The sequence below is a fragment of the Perissodus microlepis genome, chromosome 7 (genome assembly GCF_051167445.1).
Source record: "Perissodus microlepis isolate ML-2025 ecotype Zambia chromosome 7, ASM5116744v1, whole genome shotgun sequence".
NCBI lineage: Eukaryota > Metazoa > Chordata > Actinopteri > Cichliformes > Cichlidae > Perissodus > Perissodus microlepis.
Genome location: NC_140467.1, coordinates 62,943,992 through 62,957,650, shown reverse-complemented (window position 1 = coordinate 62,957,650; position 13,659 = coordinate 62,943,992). Strand labels below are relative to the sequence as shown.

The following is a 13,659-nucleotide window of genomic DNA, read 5'->3' as shown; positions in this document are numbered from 1 at the left end:
ATGTTGCAGGAGAAATGGAGGTTCCAGTCTTCTGTTGTCTAGTTTAGGTGAGCCTGTATGAACTGTCCCCTCAGTTTCCTGTTCTTAGCTGACAGGAAGGCATCCAGTGTGGTCTTCTGCTGCTGTAGCACATCTGCTTCAGGTTCAGAGAGGCTCTTCTGCACAGCTTGGTTGTAACAAGTGGTTAGAACTTGTAACAACTGCTGCCACCCTGTCAGTTCAAAGCAGGCTCGCCATTCTCCTCTGACCTCTCATTATGCCCTTTTTTGTTTTACTAAACCTTAACAATCCACTGAATTTTATGTGATCATTGTATGTTTTTATGTTCAGTCCTGATACATTCTTAAAGCTTTGAATACATTAATGGAGCTAGAACGTAAAGCATCAAAAAATGGAAAAAACTACCAAGATGAATGTGGAACAAAACACAAACCTAACCCAGGAATGGTGACTGCTGATGGGGGTGGCTTGTTGAGAGGTCAAACAAACTGGTACATGATGTACTTACAAAGTTTGGGGTTGATTCCAAGATCAATCTGAGAGTCAATCTCAAAGTCAACTGAATGTCCGAAGTTAACACTAAAGAAAAAGAAAAATACAAATGTTCTGGCGTTCTTTCCTTGCACCCTGAAAGCAAATACAAAGCACAATAAAGCAAACTGGCCATTTAAAAAATAAACGTGTACATTCAATCAAGCAAATTTACAGTCTCACATGTAATACAGCTGACACTATTCATTGCATAATGATTATACAATGACTATGATGCATTGCAATGTGGACATAAAGATACCTCTTTAGGTCGGTACTGGATGCAGTGAGGTAAACATCCGCTCCAACTACAGCACGAGTACTGACCGCCTGTGAGCTCTCTGGGATGGGAGAGGAGCCCACAGAAGCTCCACTGCTTGGAGAGAAAATTAGAGACGAAGTAGAAGTAGAAGAATGATAGATGCTTCATGTCAGACCATATGCCAAAAAAGGGCCTGTCTGCTGTCAGAAAAAACAGACCTGCTCAGTTTTCTGAAGAAAAAGTGCTAGGACTCATGTGTACCACAATGCACATAAATTTCTACTCTTTTGTTAACCTCTTATTTATTGCTCAGATTAATAAATTTGTTCATAACAGTGTCAAAAAACAAAAATGATAATTACAAAAATTACAAAAAATTGACCTTGTCCGTGAATAATATACATTCAACAAAATTAAACATTGACCTATTTCAAGTTTACTGAACCTAAAATGTAAGAATTGTTGTCAATGCTTCAAGATCCATTAATTTCTCCAAATATTCAGTGTGTTAGTTGTGTTTTAAACTTTAAGGGAAAAATGTCCACAAATGTAAACATCTGAAACCAGGTATGTAATTGATACAAATCAGAATAAAATTAAAAGACTGTTCTTATAAAAACAGAGAACTGATTTCAGAAACAAGAACAGGAGAAAAACCTTTAAAACCAGTGGCTAACTGCTACATTAGAATAAAGATGTCACACAGCCAGTGATGTGAGAGCTGAGACTTAACAACATTGTACAAGTCCATTTTTAACATGTCTCTCGCCACTCGTGGTCTGAAAGATCTGCAATAAGAGTGAGCACTCTTGGGTTCACAGACAGTTGCTTCTTGTTCTTCTTTGTTTCCACCTTTGTGCCCTTTTCTGGATTGATGTTGAAACAGCATCTGTTTAAGCACAAATTCAACTATCAATCTCTTCATAAACAATGTGCTACTCATAAGTATGATTTTTTTTTTGTGTGTGTGTGTTTTTTTTTACCTCTTAAGAAACTCGAGTGTTGAGCAAAGGTCCACAGGATAGTGAATATTGAGGCAGTAGTAACTTCCAATCATCAAGCAGATGGCAGAAATGAAGGTGGGAATGTTGTCATTTACAACTTTACGGTCTACAGCTAGCATGAATCGGGTTGAAGAATAGCAAGAAGATCCTGCAAAGAACATAAATGAAAGAAATACTTAACTCATCATCGGTCATTATTTTACAAAAAAATTGACAAACATTTTTTTCTCAATTAAAGTAGTCGAAAACTGTAAATCACTAAAACAAATCCAAATAGCTTTACTTAAATGTAAAGAATAAGAAGTAAGATAACTGAATATCAACTTACCGCACACAATGATACATGGAGTTACTGGCAGGCTTTCCATTTGAATCTCGTGTCCCACACATGTTTGTTCAGCATGATGGAATAGATTCTCCTCCTTCTCATCAAAATAGGACAGGAGAAGAAGGACCATGTCCTTAACATCCTCTGAGCAGCCTTGCAACTGTCCTCTAAGTATTTGTAGTTTTGTGACAGCCTGCAAAACCCTTTTGCTCTTATCAGCACAAGTGTTTCGCATGAAGTCAAGCAGTCGTTTTCCCTTTTTCTCCAGACCGTTAAGGAAAGTCTCCTTCAGTGAAACCCCAGTGAGCTCGTAGAAATGGACTGCCATTCCAACCTCCTGGAACAAGAAAGGCCATTCCTCCAACAGGGTTTGCAGTTCTTCTCCATTGTTTATATCCTTGCGTTGAGAGTAGTAAGTACACTTCATGAGATTTTCCACCTCATCTTGGCTGACATTGGCCTGACAATGAAGCCTCTTCATTTTTTATTTTTTCTCCTTCTGACCTTCTGTCGTCTCAGTCACTGGCATGAATTTCATGTCCCACTTGATGCAACCATATGTGTCCTGAACAGCAGCCTTTTTTTCAGCTGGGACTTCATCTGTTAACGAATCATCTGAACACTCCTTGCGCTTCTTTATCCTGGGTGTTGAAGACCGCTTAACATTTTCTATTCTTGCTTGTAACTGCTTAACCAGTGAGTGATACCCTGTTCCCACCACATCGCCTTCTATGACATCTTGCAGTGACTGTGGATACTTGGCAATCAGTTTTTTGGCTACTTCAGTTGAAGCTTGCTTACTCGGAGATGCGCTTGCTTTCATCATTTCAGAAGCAACAATACGGATCATTTCTCTTCTCAGCTTTGGCGCTGGCCTCTTCCCTCTCTCCAAACACTGCAGCAAAGCTTCTGGAAACTTATCCCATGGAATCTGGAAGCTGTCAACCCAGTCTAAAACAGCAAGGACTCGGCTAGGTGAAGGTGAGAGAGAGACTGAGGAGCTTGTTGGTGAGGTAGAAGAGGATAATGATGACTGGATGTGAATTTCAGTACTTTTTGCTGTGAAACAAACAAACAAACAAAAATAAATAAATGGGCAAAATGTATGATTGAAAGATACACAATAAAGGTAATTGAAATCTACTTACAGTTTTTTTCCCACGCAGCCACCAGTTTTCTTGCTTGAATCGGTCTAAGAACGGACATCAAATCACTCTCCTGGACGAAGTCAAAATCTTCAGTGGTTTCTACACCCAATGACTGCAGTGTCTCCACAACAATATCAAGAACTGAAGGTGCAAGGTCGGGCAAAACCTTTGTAATGGCATTACATATGCTGCTTTGGTCCATATCACCCATTTCTGTATATGAGAACGTAAACAAAGCAATGAAAATATCAAAATATCAGGCTATGGAAGCAATCAGTCTGACAAAACACTATGTTTCAACGGTATTAATTGGCATCCATCCTTCATGTATGATGTCAATGGATAGAAATCAGCCAAGGCGTTGATGTTCAGACACAACATCTTTTCAGTGTCTTTGCTAACAGAGTTAGGAAGGAACTCTGTTATGTGGACTGATACTAGGAAATGAGCATTGTCATCTTTTATTAAAATGAGCACTACCTCACCAAACTCCAGTAAGTCAGTGTTGCCTGTGACAAGGAAATGTCCTTTCTTGTATGTTTTTCCCTTATACACCATTTCAACTGTGACCTTTGTGTTCTTCTCTGTAAATCCAAATGGTCTGACAGCATCTTGAATGGCTTTACTATATAGTGCTGGGTAAAACGGAGTGCCACCTTTAACTTGCAAGGCAGTCTGGCACATTGATCCTGCTGAAAGATACGCTTGCAATAACTGATGCCGTTCAGAAAGTGTAAGGCAGAGGTTTTTGAAGTTCTTCAAGTTTCGAGCACATCTTTTGAAATAGCTGTGCTTGCTTTCAAATCGGATTGTCCATAGTCTAATTAATGGCCTTTATTTCAGAATCAGTGCTGGGTAATGCCGCAAGTAGTGATGCTGTGGTTTCAAGTTACTTTCTGGGAATAGAACTTTCCTTGACTCCAAATATTCTTGAATAAGAATATCAAGATATGCAACCTGAGATACAGAAATTTTCTGAGCACAAACCAAGTCCACAATATCTTTCAGTTGAAGGAACAACTGCCACACATCATCTGTTTCATCTTCCACTCTGTCACCAATTAGGAGAGGCAACAGCCTTAAAAAGTTCCAGTTTTGTATTGCCTGTCCTGAGAGTTTAGCTGTTTGAGGACTAAGCTCACATGGCTTTGAAGAGGCATCAGTGTCTGAGTATTTAAACTGTTTAATGCGCCGATTCAGAACAGAAACAACGCAACATCATATGACAAAATGCCCTCAAAAATGTCATGTCCTGAACAAGGTGGCAAACCTGGCTGACAGATGTGAAAATATTTTAAACAGTTGAAAACTGACTCAAACTTTACTCCTTCCACATATGGCATACCTTCAGTCTTGAGGCGTTCAACAGCAGAGTTGTATGCTTCTTTGGTGCGTTCTGCACCACACTGATTTGGGTCGCCACTCTGAAAATCAGATTGTGTCATTAGACAGTACCTACAGAAATGATGTGTACGACTAAAGTTTTCACAGAAGCCACCAATGCAATGTGAGCCCAAATTATCTCCAGCAATGCAAAACAAGGTTCCTTTGACTACAGTTTTATCTGATGTCACTATGCCATTTTCCTCAAGTTCCTTCAAATCTGTTAGTAATTCAGAGAACACATTTGCATGTCCAAACTCTCTGAAGTCTTTGTCTCGACATAATAACACAAGAAACATGTGGTCTGTGTCAGACCGAACATGAAGTGGCAAATTAGCAACAGACACATAAACAGCTAATACTTTATGTTTTGTCTTTGCAGAGCCTAAAGGATTAACAACTTCAAAGGCGTCTTGGTATAGCAGTAGTTTGAGACATGATGGATTTGCGTCAAAAAAAACTATTGCTTTTGAATATCCTACCATCACTAATGTCACACAGTACATCTGATGAAGAGTCAGCTGACTGCTCACCTGTTACACATTTCTGCCACAAATCAGAGTTTAACAAACATTTCAAAGTCTCTCTTAGAGGTACATAGTATGCAAACTGATCAGTCCTATTCTCGCTTTGTCCTAAAATTTTTTTCTTGGGCTCCACATAGTTAAACATTTCTTTGAAGGACTGTACTCTGGAGTATGTTGTCCTCATTGGCCCGTTATGACATGCGGAAAACAGATCGGATCCCTTGACCACCTCACAGAGCTTGGCAATACTCTTGTCAGACAATGTTGTGTTAGTTTTTAGGAGTGTATTGAGGTTATCCTCAATACATTATGTGTATGTAGATTCCCTGGCACAGTATGTTAAGCCAACTGTCACAAACCTGGGGGTCAAAGTGGACTGTGATCTGAAGTTTGATAATCAAATTAAGGCAGTGGTAAAATCAAGCTTCTTTCACCTCAGGCAGCTGCAAAAATAAAGCCAATTCTTTCGCGGCAGCACTTTGAGACAGTGATCCAGGCCTTTGTTAGCACTCGGCTGGATTACTGTAATGCACTTTACATTGGGATCAGCGCATCATATATTAGTCATCTACAGAGGGTGCAAAATGCCGCAGCTCGTCTTTTAACTGGCACTCGAAAGTTTGAGCACATTTCCCCAGTTTTAGCTTCACTTCACTGACTGCCCATTTCTTTTAGGATTCATTTTAAAATTCTTTTATTTACTTTTAAAGCTCTCCATGGCCTAGCTCCATCTTATCTCTCTGAGCTGCTACAGCCTCATACACCCACCCGCTCTCTCAGGTCAGCTGATCAGCTGCTCCTGAAGATACCCAGGACTGGGCGTAAACTTGGAGGAGATTGTGCTTTTGCTGTAGCAGCTCCCAAACTGTGGAACGAGCTTCCTTTAGAGATTAGACAGGCCAGTTCTTTATCTGTTTTTAAGTCACTCTTGAAAACCCACCTCTTTACCCTGGCCTTTGACACCACGTGAGATGTTGGTTTTTTATTTTAGTTGTTTTCAGGTGATTCAATGCTGTTTTATCTTGTTTTTGTTTTAATATAGGGCTGTTTTAATTTTATGTTTTATGTGTTTTATTTATTTATTTTGCTGTTTTCTGTTATTCTATTGTTTTAACTTATTTTCTGTACAGCACTTTGTTCCTGTGCTGGGTATTTTAAAGTGCTTTATAAATAAAATTGGATTGGATTGGATATCCAATGTATATGACTGACCCAATTCATGTATGTTTTGTATTTCCTCTACAATGGTCTGGATGGTAGAAGCAGGTAGCAGAAACTGTCCTTGCAATTTCAAGTAGAATAAACTTACATTTCTGAGGAAAAGATCTCTAAAATCTTCAGATAATTCAGAATCAACCTCTATTGGGACTGTCTCTGTGCCTGCTTCAGAGATGTCAGGTCCACAATTAAGTAATTCTGCTTCAACAGAAGCAGAAGTGGCAAAAGTATTGATAGTGAGGAACATGGAGGATCTGGACAAGTACAACTGACACTAATGTATCGAGGTAATATATAACTCTAATGACAATTAAATGATAAATACACCAACATCTCTAATTACACCAGGAAATGACATGGACACGTTGAAATCAATTCTCCAACAGAAAGTAATTGATCTAGATTGTGAATATAAGGAGCATAATATAATAGACCCAGAAATAGATTCTGAAAGTAATCTTCTTTCTTCTTTTGTTAAAAATTGTAATTATTTCACACAGGAACAATATGAAAAAAAAAATCAACCTAGACGGGAAGCTCTCATTAATTCACTTTAACAGCAGAAGTATGTACTCTAATTTTGATTTCATTAAGGACTACTTGCAACAATTTTCTCGCCCCTTCAGTGTTATAGCCATCACTGAAACTTGGTTCAATGTCAATAAAGGAATAGATTTCTGTTTGAATGGATATGACTTAAAATACATGAATAGATTAAATAAGGCGGGCGGCGGGGTTGCTATATATGTTCATAACTCTATAAAATATAATGTTGTAACAACTATGTCTATGGCTATTGATGGAATTTGGAATGTTTGACTATTGAGATCATGAATGAAAAAAAGAGAAATGTTATAATAAGTTGCATATATCGGACACCCAGTTCGAGTATTGACACCTTTTATGAATGGATAGAAAAAATGTTTGCTTCGGTGAACCAAAAATTACTATTCATCTGTGGTGATTTTAATATTGATTTGCTAAACCCAACAAGGTTAAAAGCCATTGATGATTTTACTGACACGATGTACAGCTTATCACTATATCCAACAATAACAAAGCCAAGCAGAATAACATCACATAGCGCCACTATTATTGACAACATTTTTACTAATGTCATGGATTTTCAAATTAATAGTGGCCTGCTTGTCTGTGACATAACTGACCACTTACCAGTTTTTACTTTGTGTGACTGTGATTTAAAAAAAATAGATACCAAGATTACGATAGCAAAGCGAACAATAAATGAAGAAGCAATTCATGCCTTCAATTTCGATTTAGCACAACAAGATTGGAGTTCGGTGTATGAAGAGTCAGATGTGAACAAGGCTTATGACAATTTCCTAGATATATTCACTATGTTGTACAATAAACATTGTCCTGTAAACGAACACAAGACAAAGAAAAAAAAAGATAAAAAGTCCTTGGCTCACAAAAGGAATTATCAATGCTTGCAAAAAGAAAAACAATCTGTATAAACAGTTCATCAAAGTAAAAACAAAAGAAGTGGAACAAAGATATAAAGCATATAGAAATAAATTGACTGATATTATAAGAACGAGTAAACAACTTTATTATAGAAGATTATATGAAAATAAAAAAAATATAAAAGGAACTTGGGATGTGTTAAATAACTTAATTAAACAAGGATTTTCTGGAACATCATATCCTGAATGTTTCATTGATGCAAATGGCGAAAATCACAACATGAGTAACATTGTCGATGGGTTCAATAAATTTTTTATAAATGTTGGCCCTGAACTAGCAGCGGACATCCCGTGTCAAAAAAATGAAAATATCAGTAATATAAAATCAAATCCCTTTTCACTGTTCCTCTCAGCTACAAATGAGCAAGAAGTAATAAATATCACATTAAAATGTAAAAGTAAGTCTTCAATGGATTATCATGACATAAATATGTCTGTAGTTAAACAGGTTATTCTGAATATTGCTAGTCCCTTAACATATGTCTGTAATTTATCATTTCAGTCCGGTTGTTTTCCAAAAAAAATGAAAATTGCGAAAGTAATACCACTATACAAAAGTAATGACAAACACAGTTTTACCAATTATAGGCCTATTTCTCTACTGCCTCAATTCTCAAAAATTTTAGAAAAACTTTTTAATTCAAGATTAGAAAAATTCCTTGAAAAACATCAGATAATAAATGTTGGTCAGTATGGTTTCAGAACGCAAAGAACCACTTCAATGGCGATAATTGAGGCAGTAGAAGAAATTACCAATGCACTGGATAAAAATAAATATGCAGTTGGTATTTTTGTTGATCTCAAAACGGCCTTCGACACAATCAATCACTCAATTTTATTGGATAAATTGGAAAGATATGGTATTCGAGGGAAAGCTGGTAACTGGTTAAAAAGTTACCTAACGGGTCGGGAACAATATGTTAGCATAGGGCATTACCATTCAGAGAAACTTGGTATTACATGTGGTGTTCCCCAAGGGTCAGTGTTGGGACCAAAACTTTTCAATGTATACATAAATGATATTTTTGATGTTTCTCAAGTACTTAAACTCATACTGTTCGCAGATGACACCAACATATTTTTCAGTAGCGATGATTATACTGATCTTGTAATGACCGTAAACAGGGAGCTAAAATTAATAAAAAAATGGATGGATATAAATAAATTATCATTAAATATAAATAAAAGTAAAGCAATGTTTCTCGGTAATTTAAAATATAATATAGAATTACCAATTATCATTGAAGGTGTACCAATTGATAATGTGAGTGAAAACAAATTTTTCGGAGTTGTAATTGATAACAAAATTTCATGGAAACCCCACATCAGACACATAAAAACCAAAATTTCCAGAAGCCTCGCAGTTTTGAACAAAGTGAAACCATACCTTGATAAAGATGCACTTTGTACTCTGTACTGTACCCTGGTTCTTCCATATCTTACATATTGTGTGGAAGTGTGGGGAAACACATATAAAAATACAACTAATCCATTAGTCACAGTACAGAAACGAGCACTGCGTATTATTCACAAGGCTGGTTATCTAGATCATACTCACGAACTCTTTCTTCAGGCAAAGTTACTTAAATTCCAGGATCTGGTTAATTACAATACATCCATAATCTTATATAAAGCCTTTAATAAATTTCTACCTGCAAATTTACAAACTATATTTGAAATTCGAGAAAGGGTTTATAATGTGAGAGGCTTCGGGGAATTCAAATTACCCAGAACTCGAACAACCCGTAAAGGTTTTTGTGTGTCTGTATGTGGTGTGAAAATCTGGAACAGTCTGAGTTTACAACTGAAACAATGCAAAAATATTCATAGATTTAAATTCCTCTACAAACAGTTGGTCTGGTCACAGTATACTCAATGATGGTTTTAGTGTGCTCTGTAATGTCTGTTCTGCTTGTATGGATTTCAAAAAAAAAAAGTGTGCGTATGTATGTACATATATGTACATGTGTGTGTAGATATATATGTATGTATGTATATGTATGTGTTTGTCACTATGTAATTATTATTGCCTGTTACCTGTGGTAACGCAATTTATAATTAATATATATTCTGTATTCAGTTATGAAGGTTCTATTTGTTGTTTGCGAGCTGCCGTTGAGATGCTTGCATGTGCCCGGGGCTGTTGATGGTTTGTTTGGTTGCAACGATGGGCGTAGCTGCGGGAAGCTTATTGTTTTTTGTTGATGAGTGAGTATAGGGGTGGGATTTAATAAGTTTTCTTCGTCCCACTCCTTTTCAGGTAATTTTTGTTTTTTGTTTTGTGCACTTTATGTTTAATATATGTATTTTTGTTGTGCCTGAAATGAACAAATAAATGAAATGAAAATGAATGAAATGAACAGTGGGACATGACTGAGGTGCACAATCCCTGTACCAATCACTGATGCCTCCATCTGCAAAGGTTTTATGTTTCCGTGACATGAGGGCGGTAAATGAAGATTTGACTGTGAAAACACGTGTGCACCCTCTTAGTGGACAAGTAACCTCACGTCCTTCCTCAATGTGGTCCTTGAAGTGAGCTATTAGAACTTTTAAGTCTGTAAACTGACATTCACACAATGCCACTGCGCATTTAAAAGTGCTAAGCGTAATCTTGTCGGTAACAGGAGTGGGAGAAATGTGCTTTCGATAAAAATGCGCCTTGAAAGCCCCATACCGGACAAATGTCTGCCTGCAGTCGGCTCCAAAACATTTAAATGTACATCGCGGCTCATTTCGATGAAGTTTGCAATGAAGTACATAACCCTTCAGTGTCCTCACGGACTTGCCACAAAAATCACAACGTGGCATTGTCTTTAGCTGTTTCTCGTCAATTAAACTGGTGTGTGTTTCGCAGTAAAGCTAGCTAAAATCTTAAACATGCTGCATTAGCACGAACTTTCCAGAAAACTAAATACGACTTAAGGCAAAGCCTGTGACTGAGGAATGCTTTCGACGCAACAAGAAAACTGGCCATGCGAACTATGGTTAAAGTTGAATTTCATGTTTAATGGTACACTTACAATGAAATAGAAAGTTGACAGTTCTGCGACGGTTGCTCTTGGCGCTCTCTTGCTGAGCTGAATCCAGTCTGGAAGGTTAGAAGTGGCGCTATCTTCTTCTTTGTTGGTTTGGTGGATTACACGCTTCCAAGTAGTATTGCTGCCCTCTGCCGTTGCAGTAACTCACAGTCAGACACAGCAATCTGTCTGAGACAACAATAATACCCTCCTCATCTGATTTTTTTTTTCAATAGGTATAACGGTTCAGTCACGTGATATTGTTTCCAAAATGTACATATAAATTTGACTTTTCAAAGACAGTGATTGTTAGAGCTTTTATAATGCATTCTTGCTCTTGACCTTACAAACTAAACCCATTATGTTAACATTATTTCATTATTTTTATGGTATTTCATTTTTATTCATTAAGTTTAGCAGGTGGTCTCAAACTCAAATATTTTTCAGTCACTTACTTTTTCTAAAACAAGGATCTTTATTTTGTTATTAATCTATTCCTTGCAGTTAAGCCCACCACTGACTTGATTCAACGTTAACAAGTTAATGCACTATGGACCATTATTATTACTATTGAAATGTACTGTATCTCTGTAAATGTAATTATAATTACATTTAATTATCTTTAAATTATACTCTAAAGAAGCAGTTGCCAAAGATTGAACAGTGGCAAATCCATGATTTAAATCTCCTGTTCCACCACATCCCAAAGGTGCCCTTGGTTTGGGATCTGGTGAATGAGGAGGCTGATGGAGTTTAGTGAACTCATTGTGATGTTTAAGAACTCAGTTTGACATGATCACAGTTTAGTGATATGGTGCAACATCCTGCTGAAAGTAGTCATCAGAAGATGGGTACACAGTGGTCATAAACAGATGGACATGAATGGTGGAAGAGAGGAGTAAGCAATGAACTATTAAGAAAAATTATGTTTGATGATCAAACCAAGTTAACTGATGTATTCCTGAGATTCTAAATCTGAATGTTGTTTTCTGAATTGTGTTAAAAAACACTCCATTGACTTATATCACAAAAATATATAAAATACCTATACCACATCAAATGGTGTGAATGTTCTCATCAACAATATATACATATCATTTATATATGTTTATATATAAATATATGCAGTGGCCCCTAGAGACAAAACACGTACAAACTCCAAAACACATTTCTAGCATGAACTGAACTTCCAAAACAGAGCTACCTAGATCACTTAAATTACACAATTGAAAGCATGAAAGCATATGTGTATTGTTTGTGTATTTATACACAAGCATTCATATATAGTCAAATGATAAAAAAAAAAATATGTTCATTTACCTGTTATTACCACACACCAAATCCGTTCGTTGGTACATGCTGGCTTGTGTAGCCACGAGGTAACAAAAGTTCAACACTGCCCCTAGCACCCTGGAGCACTTCTGTTGTCTTTTGTACGTGTTTTGAGTTTTTATGTGCTTCTGAGTTTGTACGTGCTTTGGAGTTTGTACGTGTTTTTACGTGGTTTGGAGTTTTTACGTGTTTTGGAGTTTTTACGTGTTTTTACGTGTTTTTTTTATGTGTTTTGGAGTCTGTACGTGTTTTGGAGTTTATACATGCTTCAGGGTTTGTACATGCTTCAGGGTTCGTATGTGATTTGAAGTTTGTACGTGCTTTGTCTCTAGGGGCCACCGTAAATATACTTTTATTTATTCACTCCACATAAAATGTAATAAATAAATCATATAATACAAAAATCAACTATTCACATTTCAACTTTTAACTATTTAAATTTTCAGCTTTTTCCTTTTACAAATTTAAAGTGAAACAACACAAAACACTGCAAACCACAACACAATTAAATATAAATTATAATATGAAAACAAAAAGAAGATGCATATTCTCTGTCATATGGACCTGCATGAATAAACTTTCTGAATCCTTTATCATCTCCAACTGAAAATAGTTGTGGATGATTACTATCCGATTGTTAAGTGATGACGTGACGAATCCTACTTCCGGGCCTAAAGTAGTCTGCGTTTAATATGGCTTTTGTGTTGTTAACATGTTTAATGTTATGTATTTTCTTCTATTTAATCTCAAAAAGCTCCTAAAACAGTCAGTGATCACTGCTGACCTCCCTCGGCTTTTATTACCGCTAATCATTTATTTAAGATCAGTTTTTAAAACCTTAGGATGTAACTACAGCCCAGCCCATGCAGCAGTATATGAATGACTAACCTCGTATTGTGGATGGATTATCTCAGTTGTTCTCCTGCTGAAGTTTGGTCCTTTTACAGCATCCTGCCATGCGATTACATTTGTTCCTGACCACCGACAACACTCACGTTAACTTTTATCCAGTGGAAAAAAAGTTAGCTTGTTTATATTATGCTAACATAGCTGTGTCGCTAGCGGTCACGTAGCACATCATTATATACCAGCTAGCCCAACTTCAGTAACCCTACAAACGTCACTGCTGTTTAGTTTTCTGTCTTCATTTATGCTGGAAGTGATAACAGAGCTGTACGTTTGAATTTGTTTCCAAAACCCCGCAGTCAGGACATGCTATATTGTATTTAGATAGAAGCTAGCGAGCTAACTCCCTGCTAACTTCTAACTCCGTTAAATGTCATAAATTCCGTTTTCATGGATGCCTGGATGTAGAGCAGAACGCTGATCATTTTATTAAAGATGAAAGACTTTAGACAGTTTTTCAACTCTCAGTAATGCCATACTGATCGTTTGATATATGGACCTGCAGCGGAGTTT

The 13,659-nt window shown here is 36.8% G+C and overlaps 1 protein-coding gene and 1 long non-coding RNA gene across 2 annotated transcripts in view; one reads left to right on the top strand and one right to left on the bottom strand.

Moving 5' to 3' along the window:
- LOC146384589 (uncharacterized) overlaps positions 1-13,659 on the top strand; it is a 42,347-nt gene that overhangs the window by 20,482 nt on the left and 8,206 nt on the right. The window lies entirely within an intron of this gene.
- LOC146384591 (uncharacterized) lies at positions 1,030-2,621 on the bottom strand. The gene is made up of 3 exons (XM_084936579.1): positions 2,126-2,621; positions 1,777-1,945; positions 1,030-1,682 (listed from the first exon to the last, which is right to left on the bottom strand). The coding sequence occupies exons 1-3, from the start codon at positions 2,604-2,606 to the stop codon at positions 1,547-1,549; spliced, it is 786 nt and encodes a 261-aa protein (XP_084792705.1). The 5' UTR covers positions 2,607-2,621; the 3' UTR covers positions 1,030-1,546.